At 51.2% G+C, this 15,392-nt stretch overlaps 1 protein-coding gene across 1 annotated transcript in view; it reads left to right on the top strand.

The window, feature by feature from the left end:
- wnk4a (WNK lysine deficient protein kinase 4a) overlaps window positions 1-15,392 on the top strand; it is a 58,026-nt gene that overhangs the window by 38,212 nt on the left and 4,422 nt on the right. The window contains exons 7-17 of the mRNA XM_035405982.1: window positions 2,437-2,815; window positions 3,526-3,683; window positions 4,165-4,238; window positions 5,328-5,463; window positions 6,031-6,147; window positions 7,003-7,176; window positions 9,691-9,745; window positions 9,952-10,086; window positions 11,684-12,576; window positions 13,407-13,500; window positions 14,235-14,847. Of these exons, the coding sequence (XP_035261873.1) occupies window positions 2,437-2,815; window positions 3,526-3,683; window positions 4,165-4,238; window positions 5,328-5,463; window positions 6,031-6,147; window positions 7,003-7,176; window positions 9,691-9,745; window positions 9,952-10,086; window positions 11,684-12,576; window positions 13,407-13,500; window positions 14,235-14,847 (2,828 nt within the window). The remainder of the gene's footprint in view (window positions 1-2,436; window positions 2,816-3,525; window positions 3,684-4,164; window positions 4,239-5,327; window positions 5,464-6,030; window positions 6,148-7,002; window positions 7,177-9,690; window positions 9,746-9,951; window positions 10,087-11,683; window positions 12,577-13,406; window positions 13,501-14,234; window positions 14,848-15,392) is intronic.

Raw genomic sequence — 15,392 nt, forward strand, 5'->3', positions numbered from 1 at the left:
TCTGAGAGGTCATCATTCAAAGAAAGCCAGAAAACCATTTAAAATACGGAGCTCTGGGGCCAGAGCTGATGTTTAACTGTTGACATGGTAAATAGCCAGTCATGTGTGCATTTATCCTCAAAAATAGGCGTGGTTGTATTTTTAACACATCCATCAAAATATAATAATTGCAATATCTATGGTTAAATTCCCCTTTAATGGTGAATGGTTTAATGGTCTAAACATTTGAAATAAAAAATTGTGGTAAAAATGCCACACTTTATTAAGCCGATGGTGAAAAGTTTTATACATTCATAAAGGTCCGGGTTGGTCCTAAAGTGTTGTATTCCTTCAGGGTTGCACACATACACCTCAGCATCACTAAACACATAGAATATTCAGAACAGGGGCTCTGAAATGAGAAACAGGAGGCCTGTCTGCACTGCAGTTTTGCTCGGTTGTGTCTTGCAATTCCCAGAGTCTCACACTGCTAAAACATCTTATCTTAAGAGAAGGGAGACATGCCTTTAAGACACTTTGTTACTCCATGGGATAGTTGCTCGAAAAAAAATCAATATTGGGCGAAATTAATTTGGTAGGTTATTGCGAATGGGACATGAACTGTTGACTGCCGTGAAGACCATAGGGCTGTAAATCGTATGTGCCCTTTTAACCCCAATATCCTCCACCATATTAAGCGCAAGGCGCAGTGGCCAAAGGCAAGGATTCCCCGACGCAGGACGCGCGATTAGCTGGGGATCGGAGGCTGCCCCGCTCAGACTCGGTCATGCTGTGCCTCAGCGTGCACTCATCACCTGGGGAAATCTGAGAACATTGCTCAGGGTTCAGGAGAAACAGGAGGTCACGCATTTAATAATATAATGACACCGGGGCTCGTTGCGAAACGGCCCTCGTGTCCTCTGGCCCGAGTGAAGGTCGCTTTTAATGAGGAGAATACCATGAGCGTCCTCTCGGTTTTCCCTTATTTCCTTTCATAGAGTACAAATTTAATATCCGGCCATTGACTTCCAGTTATCTTTGTAATCTGTGTGCGTCGGGGGTTAGGGGATTTGGGTAGTGGGGGTGGGATTAGTTGCAGATGAACTGCAACCCTGGTTTATAATTTTGCTGGAATTCCATCTAACCGTGATTAGCTTTAGGACCCTCTTTCAGATGTTCAACAAGTCTAGCTTATCTTGGACTTTATCAGCTCAAAAACATTCTGAATGTACTACAAATGTCATGTCAGTTCTGCTTGTTTAAAATGGCAGGTTGCATTTCATTAGTCTTTCTCCTTTTTGTACTTCTAGACCCAAGAATCTATTCCAGCACCTTAGGCAATTATGGTATCTGCCCTTTGTTCTACCTGTAAATCAAACTTTGAGTATTTTCATTGTACCCGTCATACAGCAAGGCCATTCACTGAGCAATCTCAAATACTGCACCTCATATAATTCTGCAGGCTTATGACTACAGATAAGGAGTAAAATAACATTTTTTTCTGCATTTCCTTGGCTTGATTGCCAGCTAGATGTTTACACTCATGTTCCATTAGATATGCGAATACTGTGGACACTTTTGTCTGAAGACTCATTTGTTCAGACAGGCTTTTAATTGATGCTCAAATTGTTTGTTTTATGTTGTTGTTTTACGGATGTGTGTGTATACATTTGCTGCTTTTATTTGCACTTTGTGAAGCACTTTGTGGCCCTTGTCCTTGAAAAGTGCTATATAAATAAAGTTTACTTACTTACTTCCGGTGGAAGGGAATGTGGGAATACATTCAGGATTAAGGTCACATGAAGCAACTGGTAGTTACTGATTGCAGTCACTGTCCGTAAGGTCTAAAAAGGCATATAGCTCAGTCTGTGTGGTATGAGTAATTCTTTCTGTTACATGTAAAGGAGATGTAAATCTCAATTTGACTTCCCTGGTAAAATAAAGGATTAATAATGTAATTGGGTGCTTCCATTATTTAAAAAGCAAATAGAGTTGGCAAAACATTTCCCCTTCACGAGCCAACAGGCTTCTAGGTGTTCTTTGATGTCAAAGCTGGTTTGAATGGTTGGAAAATGAGATGCATTCATAAAGATACGTGCCACATTTTCTACTGCACAAACGTCCGTGCAGTTTTCGTTTCCTGTTCATTCTGTTTAATGTTTGCGGTCTCGTACCTTCCATTACCTTCCAACCCCACATGCAAATTCACTCTTACCCAGTCTTATGTACATATACACAGGCTCACATTGCAAAACTTTGGAATAGCTCTTGGGTGGGGGATCCTACTGTGATGGGACCTTACCTACTGTGGTATGACCGACAGCAGCAGAGAGGAGCTTGTCCTATAGCATCTGTATGAGTATAAAGTGTTTACAGTGGTGCAAATACAGTGGCCTGAGTGACAGTTATAGGCATGTATCTGATTCTGTTTGCTGTGCCCTTTGTCCCTTCTCCCAGGTGGTGCTGGGCTTTGTGTGTGAAGTGGACTACAAGATTGTGGCCAAAGCCATCCGCGACCGCGTCACGGCCATCAAGCGCCAGCGCGAGAAGAAGAGGCGGCAGGCGGAGAAGCTGGAGAAGAAGAAGCAGGAGGAGGTGATCGAGGAGGAGCCGGAGTCCGAGCCGCCGTCGCCCTGGCTGCTGAGCCACACCCCTGAGAGCTTGGCCCCTGCCCAGTCCCCGCCTGCCCTGACCTGCTCCTGCCCCGCCCCGTCCTTGGCCAACGTCTCGGCGGACTCCGGCATCAACGCCACGTTCCCGGCCGAGCCCGAGGAGCCTGAAGCGGACCAGCACCAGCACTACCACATCCGGCACACCAGCTATTCCTCTGCCACCTGTAAGCACCGGCCTGGGCCCGTTACATGTGCACCGTTACCCACAGTGCCGTGCTGCTCAGTGAGGGCTGCAGCTCTGAAAATGGCTGTAGGGTTTCTCACCGTGTCTGTAAGGGGAAGCCATCGCACTTAGCTCAAAACACGCAGCGCAACCTCTGCATCAGTCTACCTGGCCTGAGGAACAAACCGTTTCTTCCCTCTGTCCCTCTTAGCACGTGCCTGGTGTGTTTGTACAGTCATTTGAGGTCCTTGAACATGTGGCTGGAGTTTAGTCAATTATGTTGTCCCATCGTAGAGCTTTACCTCTTGTCTTTTACTGTTGTTTGTGTGTGTGTGTGTGTGTGTGTGTGTGCGCGCGTGTATGCGCGTGTGTGTGCGCGTATGTGTGTTTGCGTGTATGTGTGTGCGTGTATGCGCGCGTGTGTGTGTGTATGTGGGGGGTTCCCATTGAGCAGCATTATAACTTCTTTGCAACATAATATGCCAGCAGAGCCAGACCGGCTCCAGAGCGCTGCTGTGCTCTTTAATTTGGGTTAATCCCTCTTAGTTCTGTTTATATTTTCCCATCTGAATTCCAGCCCGTTTGTTGTGGTTACTGCCGAGCGGTGCTAGTCTGCGCGTTGGTCCCTACGGTCACCTCTCTCTTCCTCCCGTGTCAGCTTGCCGCGTCCCCGCCCTGCGTTGACGGGCCTGGCTTGTGTTGTTTTGACAGCTGACTGCGAGACGGACGGCTATCTCAGCTCATCTGGACTGCAGGATCCCCCGGAGGCCCTTCCCCCGGCAGTCGGTCCTTTCCCATGCGCCCCAGCCCCGCCCCCACAGACTCCGCCCACTAGCGTCTCTCCGATGCCAGCCCTCCGCTTTCCCTCGGTGAGAGGGGTCGGGGGATGGCGAAATCAAACCTGTGACTCAGTCATTGATTGTCTATCATTACTCCTCAAGGCATTTTGGGTTTAAATATATTCCATTGTTTTCCATTACTCCTGTATCTTACTATATTTGAATGACATTGTGTAATTTTCCATTACTCTCCTGTATCTTACTGTATTTGAATGACTTTCTGTAATTTTCCATTACTCTCCTGTATCTTACTATATTTGAATGAATTTCTGTAATTTTCCATTACCCCTGTGACTTAACGTATTTTAAAGATATTCTTTTTGTATGCTTTCAGCTGGCAGTAATAAGCATGTAATTTGAAGGCATTTTATGGCATGCTTTACATTTGTACATACAGTAGGCCGACTTCATACTGTTATTATTATAATCAGTATGAATGCTCTCATTTCTGCCATAGGTGTGTATATGTACTGTGAGCATGTTGGCTGATTTTAGTTTTTCTCGTTCCCAGAGCATTGCTGTGTCCCTCAGTACGGAGCGCGTCCACTCCGGGCCAGCCAGCGGCTTCTCCTCCCCGGTGGACAGGTAACCTTTAACCTTTAACCCCCCCCCCCCCCCTCCCCCCAAAAGGAACGCCCGTGAACCGCACCCGTCTCCGGCTGTCCGCCGCAGCAGAACTTTGGGTTGTTTCTCGGCGTGGTGTTTTCTTTTCTCCGGCATGTGAGGAGAATGGCTTTGCTCTCCGCTTGGGGGGGGTAAATCTCCCATCTGGGGCCCGTTCTCTGCAGGGCTTTGTGTTTCTCAGCGGAGCTGCGTATGCGCTATATTCGGCGGTAAACAGGATCTCCCCCGCTGGGGTCGCACGCTGGGCAGAATGGAGACGGGCCGGGCGCTCGGACGCCCTCTCCACCGTCGGCGCCTCCTCTCGTTGCGGCCGAGCTGCGCGTCGGGCTCTTCCCGAGCGACGCCACGGGGTGACGTCACGGCCTCGGGCGGACGCGCCCGTCCCTGCGGCAAAGCCGGATGGCCCGTTTCCCACATCCTCAAAGCCTCTGTTGCGTAACGGCCCTCTTAATTGCGTGGGCCCGGGAGGATGCTCCCCCCCCTGTCAGTGGGGCTATCAGAGCCCCTAATTGCCATGGCTGCGGAGCCGCGTGGGAGCTCAGCGCCGCAGTAATCAGCGTACTTCCACCCAACCCGCAGCCTCGTAGCGGCCTGTTGGGACTGGTGGGGAGGGGAAACGGTGACCGCCGCACTGAAAGGCCTTTGAGACTCCATTACCCAGCAGCGGGTAGGAAGAAGACCACGGTCTCTGCAGGCCATGCAGCACACCTGCATTTGACTCTCTCTGATTGTCTGCACGACGAAGACGACATTAAAATGATTTGTTATTATCTTCATTACTTTGAGAGGTAGAATTGTATGAGGTGACCTTTTGTGTTTCATTAAGTTCTGGCATAATTAACCATAATACTGACATTTTAATATTTAAACTAGATTATAGTATTGTACTTTTTGGATTGAAGTATAAATATTTAATTTGTAACGACAGAAGAAAGCTGAAGGGAGAATAGTGTGGAGCAAAGCCTGCCATTGCTGTAACACATGTGTTGTCAGTTCTGTGACACAAAAGGATGTGTCGGTGCTGTAACACGGGTGGTCTCATTGCTGCAGCTACGCCTCGGATGTGACGTCAGGACTGAGCGACGGGTACGAGGGGCTCTCGGAGAGGAGCGCCAAGTCTCCCACCAAACGCACCGCCGGCAAGCTCTTCAGGAGGAGAGCCCGCTCTCGCCTGCGTATCACAGGGGTACGAGACAAGTCTGTCTGTCAGCCAAACCCATATTTCCAGTAGTCCCATATGCATCTTATGCAATTTAGTCACAGATCATGATCGTCTTTCTTCACTGGCCTTGTAACATCTTTGTTTGTTTGGAAGGGTTTCAGGGACATCTTGTGTTCATAGTCGACCAGTCATGCTGCAGTGGAAGTGCATACAAACACACACACCCACATGCACACGCACACGCACACACACACACACACACATGCGCGCACACACACACACACACACACGCACAGAGTCCTGTATTGCTATTCTTGTGGGGACTTCCCATTGACTACATTCATTCCGTCACCTCTAACCCTAACCCTAACCCCAACCACTACAGGCCTAACCTTAACCCTAACTGTAACCTAATTGTAACCCTAACCGTTATCCTAAGTCCTAACCCTAAAACAGCCTCTTGACCTTGTGGGGACCAGCAAAATGTCCGCACAACGCATAATGTTCCTCATCTTTCTATCCGTGTGGACACGCACACACACGCACACGCACTGTTCCGTGCAGTGAATCCTGCTCCCTCTCTGCCCGCAGCTTTCAGACAAAGTGGACAGGGTGGTGGAGTGTCAGCTGCAGACGCACAACAACAAGATGGTGACTTTCAAGTTCGACCTGGACGGAGACAACCCGGAGGACATAGCCACAGTCATGGTGATTGCCCTGCTCTCTGCTCCTGTCGCCAGCGAGCCGAGCGCACCCACTCTTGTTAAAATAGCATTTTCCAATGGCGCGTTCGAGCTGTAGTTGTCTTCGACGGCAGACTGAGCTCGTGCTTATCAGCTTATCCGAATGGCAGACGCGTCTATCTCCCCCTGTACCGCAGACGTCCTGCCCTGCCTCTGCAGTGATGAACTGCATAATGTGACAGGCTTTACTATGAGGGGGAAAGAGATAACTGCTGGCAGAGTTCACTTGTGCTCGGCCTTTTTTGCCTCTAGTTGAGACATTCTGCTCTAGTTGAAAGGCATTCTGCTGGAGCGTACAAAGCTTAGCGTAGCAGTGTTGCGCTACCTGATTTAGAGTTAGCGTGGAGCGGCTGGGACGAGTTTCGGAGCCCGCGCTGCCGCTGCGTAACGCCTTTGTTCTCCCACGGTTGGCCAGGGCAACGGTTTAGCTCGTCCGCCCTGCCATGGAACACACTGGGCTGTTGTTTATGGAGCGAATCTTGGCAGAGCTGCGTTCGGCCTCATAACTGTCTGGCTTTATTAGCGTGGCGTATGAGCTGAATTCAAGCGTGCTGACAGACAGCATTAGCCACGCCTAACCAGCGTGCGCTCACGATTCCCACGGCGACTGTTTCTGTAATAAATTCTTGTGCGATGTAGTTCTTTTTATAGCCGTACGCGCGTCCGCGTAACCGCACAACGTATAGGCGTGAACGCGTTCGCGGTTCTATTCATAGACCTGGGGTTGCCTGACTCTGTCCTCTCTCGCTCCCTCTTTTTTCGCCCTCCCTCCCTCCCTCCCTCCCTCTGCTGGCGTCCGCGGGCGCGCGCGCTTACCCAGGTCCACAATGAGTTCATCCTCCCCTCGGAGCAGGAAGGCTTCATCCACCGCATGGGCGACATCATCAGGCGGGCCGAGGCCCTGATGAAGAGGGAGCCCCCGGGTCCCGCCGACGCCCAGGGGGGCCCCCGCCTGCCCTACCTGAGCGGGGCCGGCACGCTGTCCGCTTCGCAGGTGAGTCGCCGCGCCGCGCTCCCAAAGCTGCCCAAGCTAGCCCAGTGTCTAGAAAGCGCAGTCTTATCCCGGTCTTACGCTGGTCTTATCCCGGTCTTATACCGGTCTTATCTTGGTCTTATCCCGGTCTTACGCTGGTCTTATCCCGGTCTTACGCTGGTCTTATCCCGGTCTTATACCGGTCTTATGCTGGTCTTATCCCAGTCTTACGCTGGTCTTATCCCGGTCTTACGCTGGTCTTATCCCGGTCTTATACCAGTCTTATCTTGGTCTTATCCCGGTCTTATCCTGGTTTTATCCTGATCTTACCATGGTCTTATCACAGTCTTATGCTGGTCTGATCCAGGTCTTATCATGGTCTTATCTCGGTCTTATCCTGGTTTTATTCTGATCTTATCCTGATCTTATCCCCGTCTTATTGTGGTCTTATCCTGGTCTTATCTCTGTCTTATCCTGGTCGTATTCCGGTCTTATCCTGGTCTTATCCCAGTCTTTTCCTGGTCGTATTTTGGTCTTATTCTGGTCTTATCCTGGTCTTATTATAGTTTTATCCCAGTCTTATTCTGGTTCCTCGGGGAAGCTACTTTGTCATTAACACATCCAGCCAATACTAAACACTGTATTGATATGTTTATCAATTTATTCATCCATAAATATTTCCCATGTTTTGCAAGTGCATTACATAGCAGAGACATTTGTTTTTTTAATACATTTTTGTTGACCCCCCGAGTGTTAAAAAGCAGCTTTACACACTGAAACAAAGGCCTGGTAACGCTGTGGTGTGAAACGTGTCATTCTGCACATTACCAATGTCACACATGCGACTGTTCTGTCTGGCTTGGACAAAATGGCAGCCAATTGCACAGTCCCAGAGGAAAAAAACAGACACGCCTGAGTGTGTCTGCCCGGGGATTACGGTAATTGAGGAACTCTGTGATCTCTACTCCCATAGCTTTATCGCTCCCGCCTCTCTGTTTCTGATTGGCTGAATGCCAGGTCGTATATCAAAGTGAACATTATTGCCTTTGCGCCGTACGTTTCGTGGTAAAAATGACGTACGATTCTGTAACAGTTCACCCAGGTGCCCTGAGGGTGCAAGCGCCTGACTGTGACCCTAGTCACCACGGAGACGCGCGTGCTGACTTAACGACCTGAGAGCTGCACAGCGCATTTCCTAGAACATGCTTCCAGAACTTAAATTTTCATGTTTAAACGTTTATGCCATTCTGACATAAAACCAGCGGGCAGCCGTCTCTCAATCGCAACGCTCTGTGGTTGTAAAAAAAAAGAAGTTGTGACTGTATGAATGAAAAGTGTTATCGAATAGGGGCCGGAAGGATTGAAACTAAATTTTGCCCGTGGCAGTAGGAAACTAAGCTGTAAACTTTGTGAAGGAGTAGAATTTTGCATGGAAGCCTGTGATGTCATTGGTGGGTCTGCACCGCCCCCTCTGTCCACTTATGATGCTGCTAATAACTGTGGGCTTTTGAGGTGCTCCTCTGGCAGGCTTTGAGGGGTCTGTGTGGCTGAGAGTGGAGACAAACTGCGTAAGCGGCCTCTCCTTGCCAGGACAACCACAAGACTGCGGGGAACACAGTCTTCTTTTGCCATTTAGTAAAAAGTAGTGAGATGTCAACAGATAGAAAACAGACAGCAGAACAATGTGTGTTTTCATACGGAGACCTGCACCCCCACCCCACCCCACCCTCCTGGCTCTCACCCTGGGCCTTATTGAAACCAGGCTCTCCGCCGCTGCCCGGAGAGCCCTCGGGCCTGGGCCCCCGCCCCTCTGCCCACTCAGTGCTGGAGAACAGCCGTACCTCAGAGCGCACTCCCACACAGGGACAGGACGTGAGCCAGTCAGAGGCCTGCGATTGTGAAACTCCCATCCCCGGTCCTTTCTCCACCTCTCCGCTCCCTCCAGGCCTCTTGGAGAACACACACGGTTGCAGCCTTCCAGGTCCATTTAATTGTACTTGTTGCCTGTGGGCACAATTGACTGTTTCTAAGGAACTGATGTGAAGCACAGTCCAGCTCAAGGCATTACCGTCCTCTGGGTCATTGGTCTTTTTTTATATCTGCAGTTGTTTCTTTGTTACCAGAAATCTGCTCCCTGCAAAAAAAGACATTGCAGACATGGTCACAGGCGGTGAAGGAAGTTCAAAGAGATTAATGAAGATTATGAGGTTAAGAAGGAGCAGAAGGGAAGGGACGAAGCGTGCACAGTGATTTCACGTTTGTGTAATTCTCAGTTTTTATGCTACTATGAAAATGACTTACTCTGGCTTTATGACTTTTCATAAGAGCCATCTCACCAGATACGCACGTGCTTCACACTCCAGATTAATAAGGGTGCAGCAAATCAATGGCAAACTAAGGTAGCCACCAGAAAAAGGCCATTTTGGCCTTAATGATTTTGCCACCAATCACAGAGAGAATTCATATTGCGGTAACAATCATGGGGCTCATAGTTATGGGTGTGTGTCTGATTCATGCCCATGTCTTTTCTTCCAGCCCAACCTGCACAGTCACATCATGGCTCGAACTCACTCATCCTCATCATTGCCTGGTAAGGAAGAGAAAGACTGCTGTGCAAATAGGGAGCTCCCATCTCCCATCACACCGTAGTCTGTAGACCTGGAAATGTCCCCGGGATTATGCATGTGCGTTTGAAATAGTGGTGATAGGCTCGCTGAAGAGCCTGTGATTCCCGAATGCTGGCCGTGGACGTGAGTGTTTGGCGAATGACCCTGCTCTTCTGCGCCCCTCGTGCAGATTTCGACTTGGCCAGCCCCGGTCCGGCGAGCGCGGGCTCCCCACAGACGCCGACCGGAGACTTCTTCTTCGACGCAGACGTTACCTCACCCAGCCGGCCCGTGCTGTGCTCTCAGTACTTCCACGGGGGCCCAGGTACGGTTCAGGCATCTCCCCACCTGCCGCTCCTCCCCCCCCCCGGCGCCCAGGGACCCGGTGCCGTCTGTTCCCCGCGTCCCCCCGCCGCGGCTCCCGAGCGGCGGGTCCCGCACAAAGGCGGCAGTCTGCGGGCCTTGGCAGGGTATTAAAAACCCCCTTATGCCGGGCCTGCCCGTCCCCGACTCTCAGGAATATTGTCTTAGCGCTCAGCCTAGCGCCAGCTAGCTCTACGGCACCTCAAAGCCCTGGTCTGTGACTGGCGCGCCGCAGGGCCTCCTGGGTAATTACCTCACCTGAAGGGCGCTTTTTCAGGTCTGAATGCTATCACTGTGAAGCCAGAGTTTCCTCAGTGCTGTAACCCTCCCCAGCATCTGGTTTCCAGCTTTCAAGCCCGCCTTTTTCCGAGAAAGCCTCCTCGAAACCTAAATAAAAGCAGGCAGGGGCAGTTAAAAAGCACGGAGCACACGGCCAATGACGAAGAGACTGTAAGAAAGCCCCACCCCCCCCCTCCGTCACCGCTGGTGTTTTGCTCAGAGCAGAACATTGTGTTTCACGGGGACCTTTGGAGACTCGCCACACACTGGTGAACAAATGTTTATTGGGTGCCACTGAGCTAATATTTCCATCTTGCATTTAAGTGAAAGTGGCCTTGTCACTCCAGCTGGGGGTGTGTTATGTTGTGACTGTAGCACCATTGTTGAAGTGTCTCGTGTTGGCTTGGAAGGGGGGCTCTCTTCCATTGGCGTTTACTGAAGAACAGTTTTCAAGTGACTGAGAGCTGAACAGTAAACGGCAAGTTGGCGATAGGCACACGTTTTAAATACACCAACCCGTGGCCGCTCCCCTCCATGGAACTTTCCAGCGGCCTAAACCTGAGCAACGTTTGGCTTGCCCTTGCCAGTTTGATTATGTAATGACATCATCCACGATTGTGCTCTCCTATGAACAGCATTTATATTTGCCAGCAAAGACAAAAAAACAAGTCTGTTTGCCATGGAAACCGATCTCCATGCAGCTCATAAGGGATTTATGTTTTAAATGTCTGGTGAAAAAGGAGTGACAAGATGATCCAGACCCGGTTCAGTGAGAGAGAATAAGTGAGGGTGACGTAATGTCCCCTGCCACGCTCTTTCTGCGAATGAAAACAGACCTGTCTGCAGACACGCTAGTGCTACTCATGCAGCGATGATACTGTGTAAGGGATGCTTCCCTCATGGGTTGTTACTGTGTCTATTACTATTGTCTATTGCATTGAAACAGTTAACTGAGCAGTTGTTTGTCTGATTCGGAGGTTTATGCACTAGTTCAACTTGGCCATTGTTTGATAACGGGGCTGCACATGAATAGTTTCTGTAAACCTACTGCTGTGAAGTGCTGTAATCCAGGATGGCCCAACCATGGAGATCTACCATCCTGTGGGCTTTGACTTCAGCCCTAATGAAGCACCCCTCACTCAACAGCTAGATATCTGGTTGAGGTGCTGATTTGGGTGTGCTAAATGAAATGGAAAGCTACAGGACGGTGGACCTCCAGGAGCATGGCTGGGCAGCCCTGCTGTGATCCATAACTCAAAGTGCTGCTGTTTCTCTTTCAGGGTCTTCCCACCCTTTCTGCCAGCCCACCTCGCTGTACGCCCCCGCCTCTGCTCCTGAGCACATGGTGAACCACGTTCAGTTGGCCCACCTGCCGCAGTACCAGACGGCCCCCTACATGACCGCCACCAGCTTCCACTTCCCGTACGCCGCGCCCCCGCCCTCCGCCAGCCCCGCGCCGTCCCACCCGCCTCTGAGCCGCGTCCCGAGCAACCCCAGCTTCTCCTCGCCGACTCTGGGCTCCCCCGGCCACCAGGGGGAGACGCCGAGCCCGGGCAGCGAGGGCAGCCCCCTGTCCCCGCCTCCCCAGCACGCCCAGCACTCCCAGCACCCCGGCATGTGGCCGCCCCAGTCTCAGCCTCTCTTCTCTCTGGCCAACGTGCTGTCGATGGCCATGAGCATGGCACACTCCTTCATGCCCGGCACCACCCTGGCCAGCACCATGACGGCCGGCGTGCCGCCCGCGCTGGCCGGCTTCCACTCTCCCATGCCCCCCCACGTCCTCCCCCAGATCGGTTACCCCTTTGGTCCCAATTACCAGGTGGCACCGGGGGAGTCCTCCTACCACCAGGGGGCGTTGGCAGGGCAGCTGGACTTCTACCAGAGGGCCGATTCGCACTCTACGCTGCAAGAGGGTGGTTTCGCGCCCATGTACCCGGGAACCCTTGGCATCCCTCAGATGAACACGCCCCCCTTCAGAATGCCTGAGCCCACATTCCCTGTGGAATCCCCCGCACAGTATGTCTCCACCCATATCAGCTCCCCTTCCTCACCACAGCCAAGTCCCCAGATTTACGGCATCCCGCCCTTCACGGCCCTGACCAAGGGCCGGCCTGACAGAGGGAGCTCCCTCTCCGCATCCTCCAGCTCGCCCCCGGACAGCCCACAGAGCACGGTGAGCATCACGTACGCCAACCGCCCCGCGAGAAACCTTCCCCATTACGGCTCAAGACTGCCGAGTTGCACTAACCGGCAGCCAGCAACAAGGCCAAACACGTTTAAAAACACCACAACAACAAGTTGTACCGTGTATCATGTCTTAATAAATTTGACATACTTTTTTATTTGCAAAAAAAGTATGTAAAATTTATTAAGACACGATACAACCTGAAAACATAAAAAAGACAGGACAGAGCCAGCAAAACAGGCCTATCTCTCTTAGACCAGAACTGATCTGAGCTATCTAAAAGTTAGGTTAGTTCTGACCTCACACACAACGAGGATGGGATAGAGAGATAGTACAAAGAAGAGGGGAGAAAAGGGGAAGGTGAGTCTTCTGGCCTGCTGCTGACCTATCATAACTGACTGAAACTAAAAAGGTTGAAAAAAAAGAAAAACAACCACTGACCACACTGCCTTTTCTTTGCAACGTCGCTGACACCTTCCTTAGTGAAAAATTCCAGCTTGATTCCAGCCTGGTTTTAAGCTGGTTTTGGAGCTGGTCAAGTAGGCAACAAGATGGCTGAGATATTAACTATGCTGGAAAGGCCATGTCCAGCAGGTGGGCCAGTTTGGTACAGACAGCAGACCATAATCAAATTCCAGACGGTATCTAGCTGGAGCAGAAGCTAGGTTTCATCTTAGCCAGGTAGCTAGAATTTCTGCTAGGGTTGTGAGAGTTTCATGCATTGCTTCGGACTGCAGAACTAATGCTTTACCACAAGCCTGTTTAGCAGTGAACAGGTGAGGGGGAAAGTAACACAAACTGTGATTTGTCCCCACAAGGTTTCATCGACCAGCACAAGGTCTGTGTCTCCCCCCACAGCGTCTGAGGGAGCCGATGGTGCCGCCAAGGTCAGACCCTCTCCCGTTTGTGAAGGTAAGATTTACTACGGCATGCTCCTACTCAAAGCCTGCTATGGCCTCTAAGGCAATTAACGTCACTTAGAAGGAAGGGGGGGACATACGACACGAACACAGACGAGACCTTTTCCATTACATAAGATACGCTATGTACTCGGTACAGGAAAGCCCTAAAGACTACTTTGTGGATGGCAAATGTCTCTCCTGTTATTTTTAAAAACTTTTTTTGTGTTCTGCCCACATTGGTGTTTGGCTGCATTGTTGGCTGTTAGCTGTGCCAGTAGGAGGGTTGCGTAACCACGCGTCTGTGCAGTGTACTTTCAAGTTATGTGCGAACGTATGAGGGCTGTTTTAGCCTTGAGCGCTGCGTGGACAAGGTCTCGACTACTGTAGTCCTTTCCCATAATTCCCCTCTACCTGTGTTTACACACAACTGTGACAGAGCGTCCTGCTCACAACAGACGCAGACGCTTGGTGTTTACACTGCACAGGAGCTACAGGCTTCAGCAAATTTAATTTGCCCTGGGTTTTCTTGAAGTGTTAGGGACCTGCTTCTGGAAGTGTCTGCCATCTAGTGTCCAGAACTGGTACTGAAAGCTCTGAAAATAAGGTTCTCTGTGCAATTAGCTAAACAAACATGAGGTTTAAGAAAGACTTCTGTAGAAGTGGATGTGCTCAGCAGTTTCAAACAGTAATATTTCGTAAAAATACTGAACAACTCTTACAATCGCTCGTGTCTCTTGCTCACAGCAGTCTCTGAGGCCAAATCTACGGTCATAGTAGGACGATTCCAGGTGACACCCAGCAAGGTGACCACAGGGCCTGCCCCGCCCAGCCCGGCCCCAGCGTCGCCCAGCCCAGCCCCAACCCCAGCCCCAGCCCCGCCCCCCGCTGTCCCCAGCCCGCCCTCTTCGCTTGGGGAAATTGAGACGGAGAGCAGCACAGAAGGGCCAGGAGAGTCGGAGAGCAGCCTGAGTGCCTCTCAGTCCGCCCCCCTCCTCCATCAGTCACCTGGGGGGGCGGTTCTCGAACAGGAGGGTCGGCCCCTGTGGGAGGTGGCCAAGAATCGGCCGGAAGAAGAGGAGCAGCCAGAGGAAGACGAAGGGGAGGAGCCAGGCCGACTGAACCGGCGACAGGGGCGGCGCCTCAGCCTGATGGGCACCTCGGCGGACAGCGGCCTGTCGGTGACGGCGCAGGACTTCGACGGGCGGCTGTGGGAGGGCGATCTCGAGAGCCCCCAGTACAATGCCCCCTTGCACCACCTGTGGATGACCTACACCCGCAGCTCCTCCTACCTGAGCAGCGACGACACGGAGAGCGAGGACGAGGACATGTGGGAGGAGCTACAGGAGCTCCGGGATAGGTACCTGTTTCCACACCCTCCCCCCCAACTGGCCTCGTCAGAAACCCGGAAGATTTCAACTTAAAACTTTTAAGATTATCTGGGTAGTGTAGAGGTATAAGCACTCGCCTACCACCGCAGAGACACGGGTTCAATCCCCGGCAGCGGTACTTTCAGCTTGGTCAGACATTCCTACGAACACAATTGGCAGTGTTTGTGGGTGGGAAGCCGGTGGGGATATGAGTCCTGATCATTGCATGCGTCCTACTGGTTGATAGGGGCGCCTGTTCAGTGGGGAGGGGATCTAGGGGAGATAGCGTGAACCTCCGCGTGCGTTACGCTGTCCCAGTGAAACTCCTCGCTGTCAGGTGAAAAGAAGCGGCTGGTGACTCCACATGTATCGGAGGAGGCATGTGGGAGTCTACACCCTCCCCAGACTGACAGAGGATAGCGCACAGGGAATTGGTATAACAACTAAATTGTGGAGAAAATGGGGGAAAAAAAAAACTTTTAAGATTACGTCGAGTGCCTTCCAAGTACCCATTCAGATAATTTTTTTTATAGAA

Source organism: Anguilla anguilla, chromosome 2 (genome assembly GCF_013347855.1).
Source record: "Anguilla anguilla isolate fAngAng1 chromosome 2, fAngAng1.pri, whole genome shotgun sequence".
Lineage (NCBI taxonomy): Eukaryota > Metazoa > Chordata > Actinopteri > Anguilliformes > Anguillidae > Anguilla > Anguilla anguilla.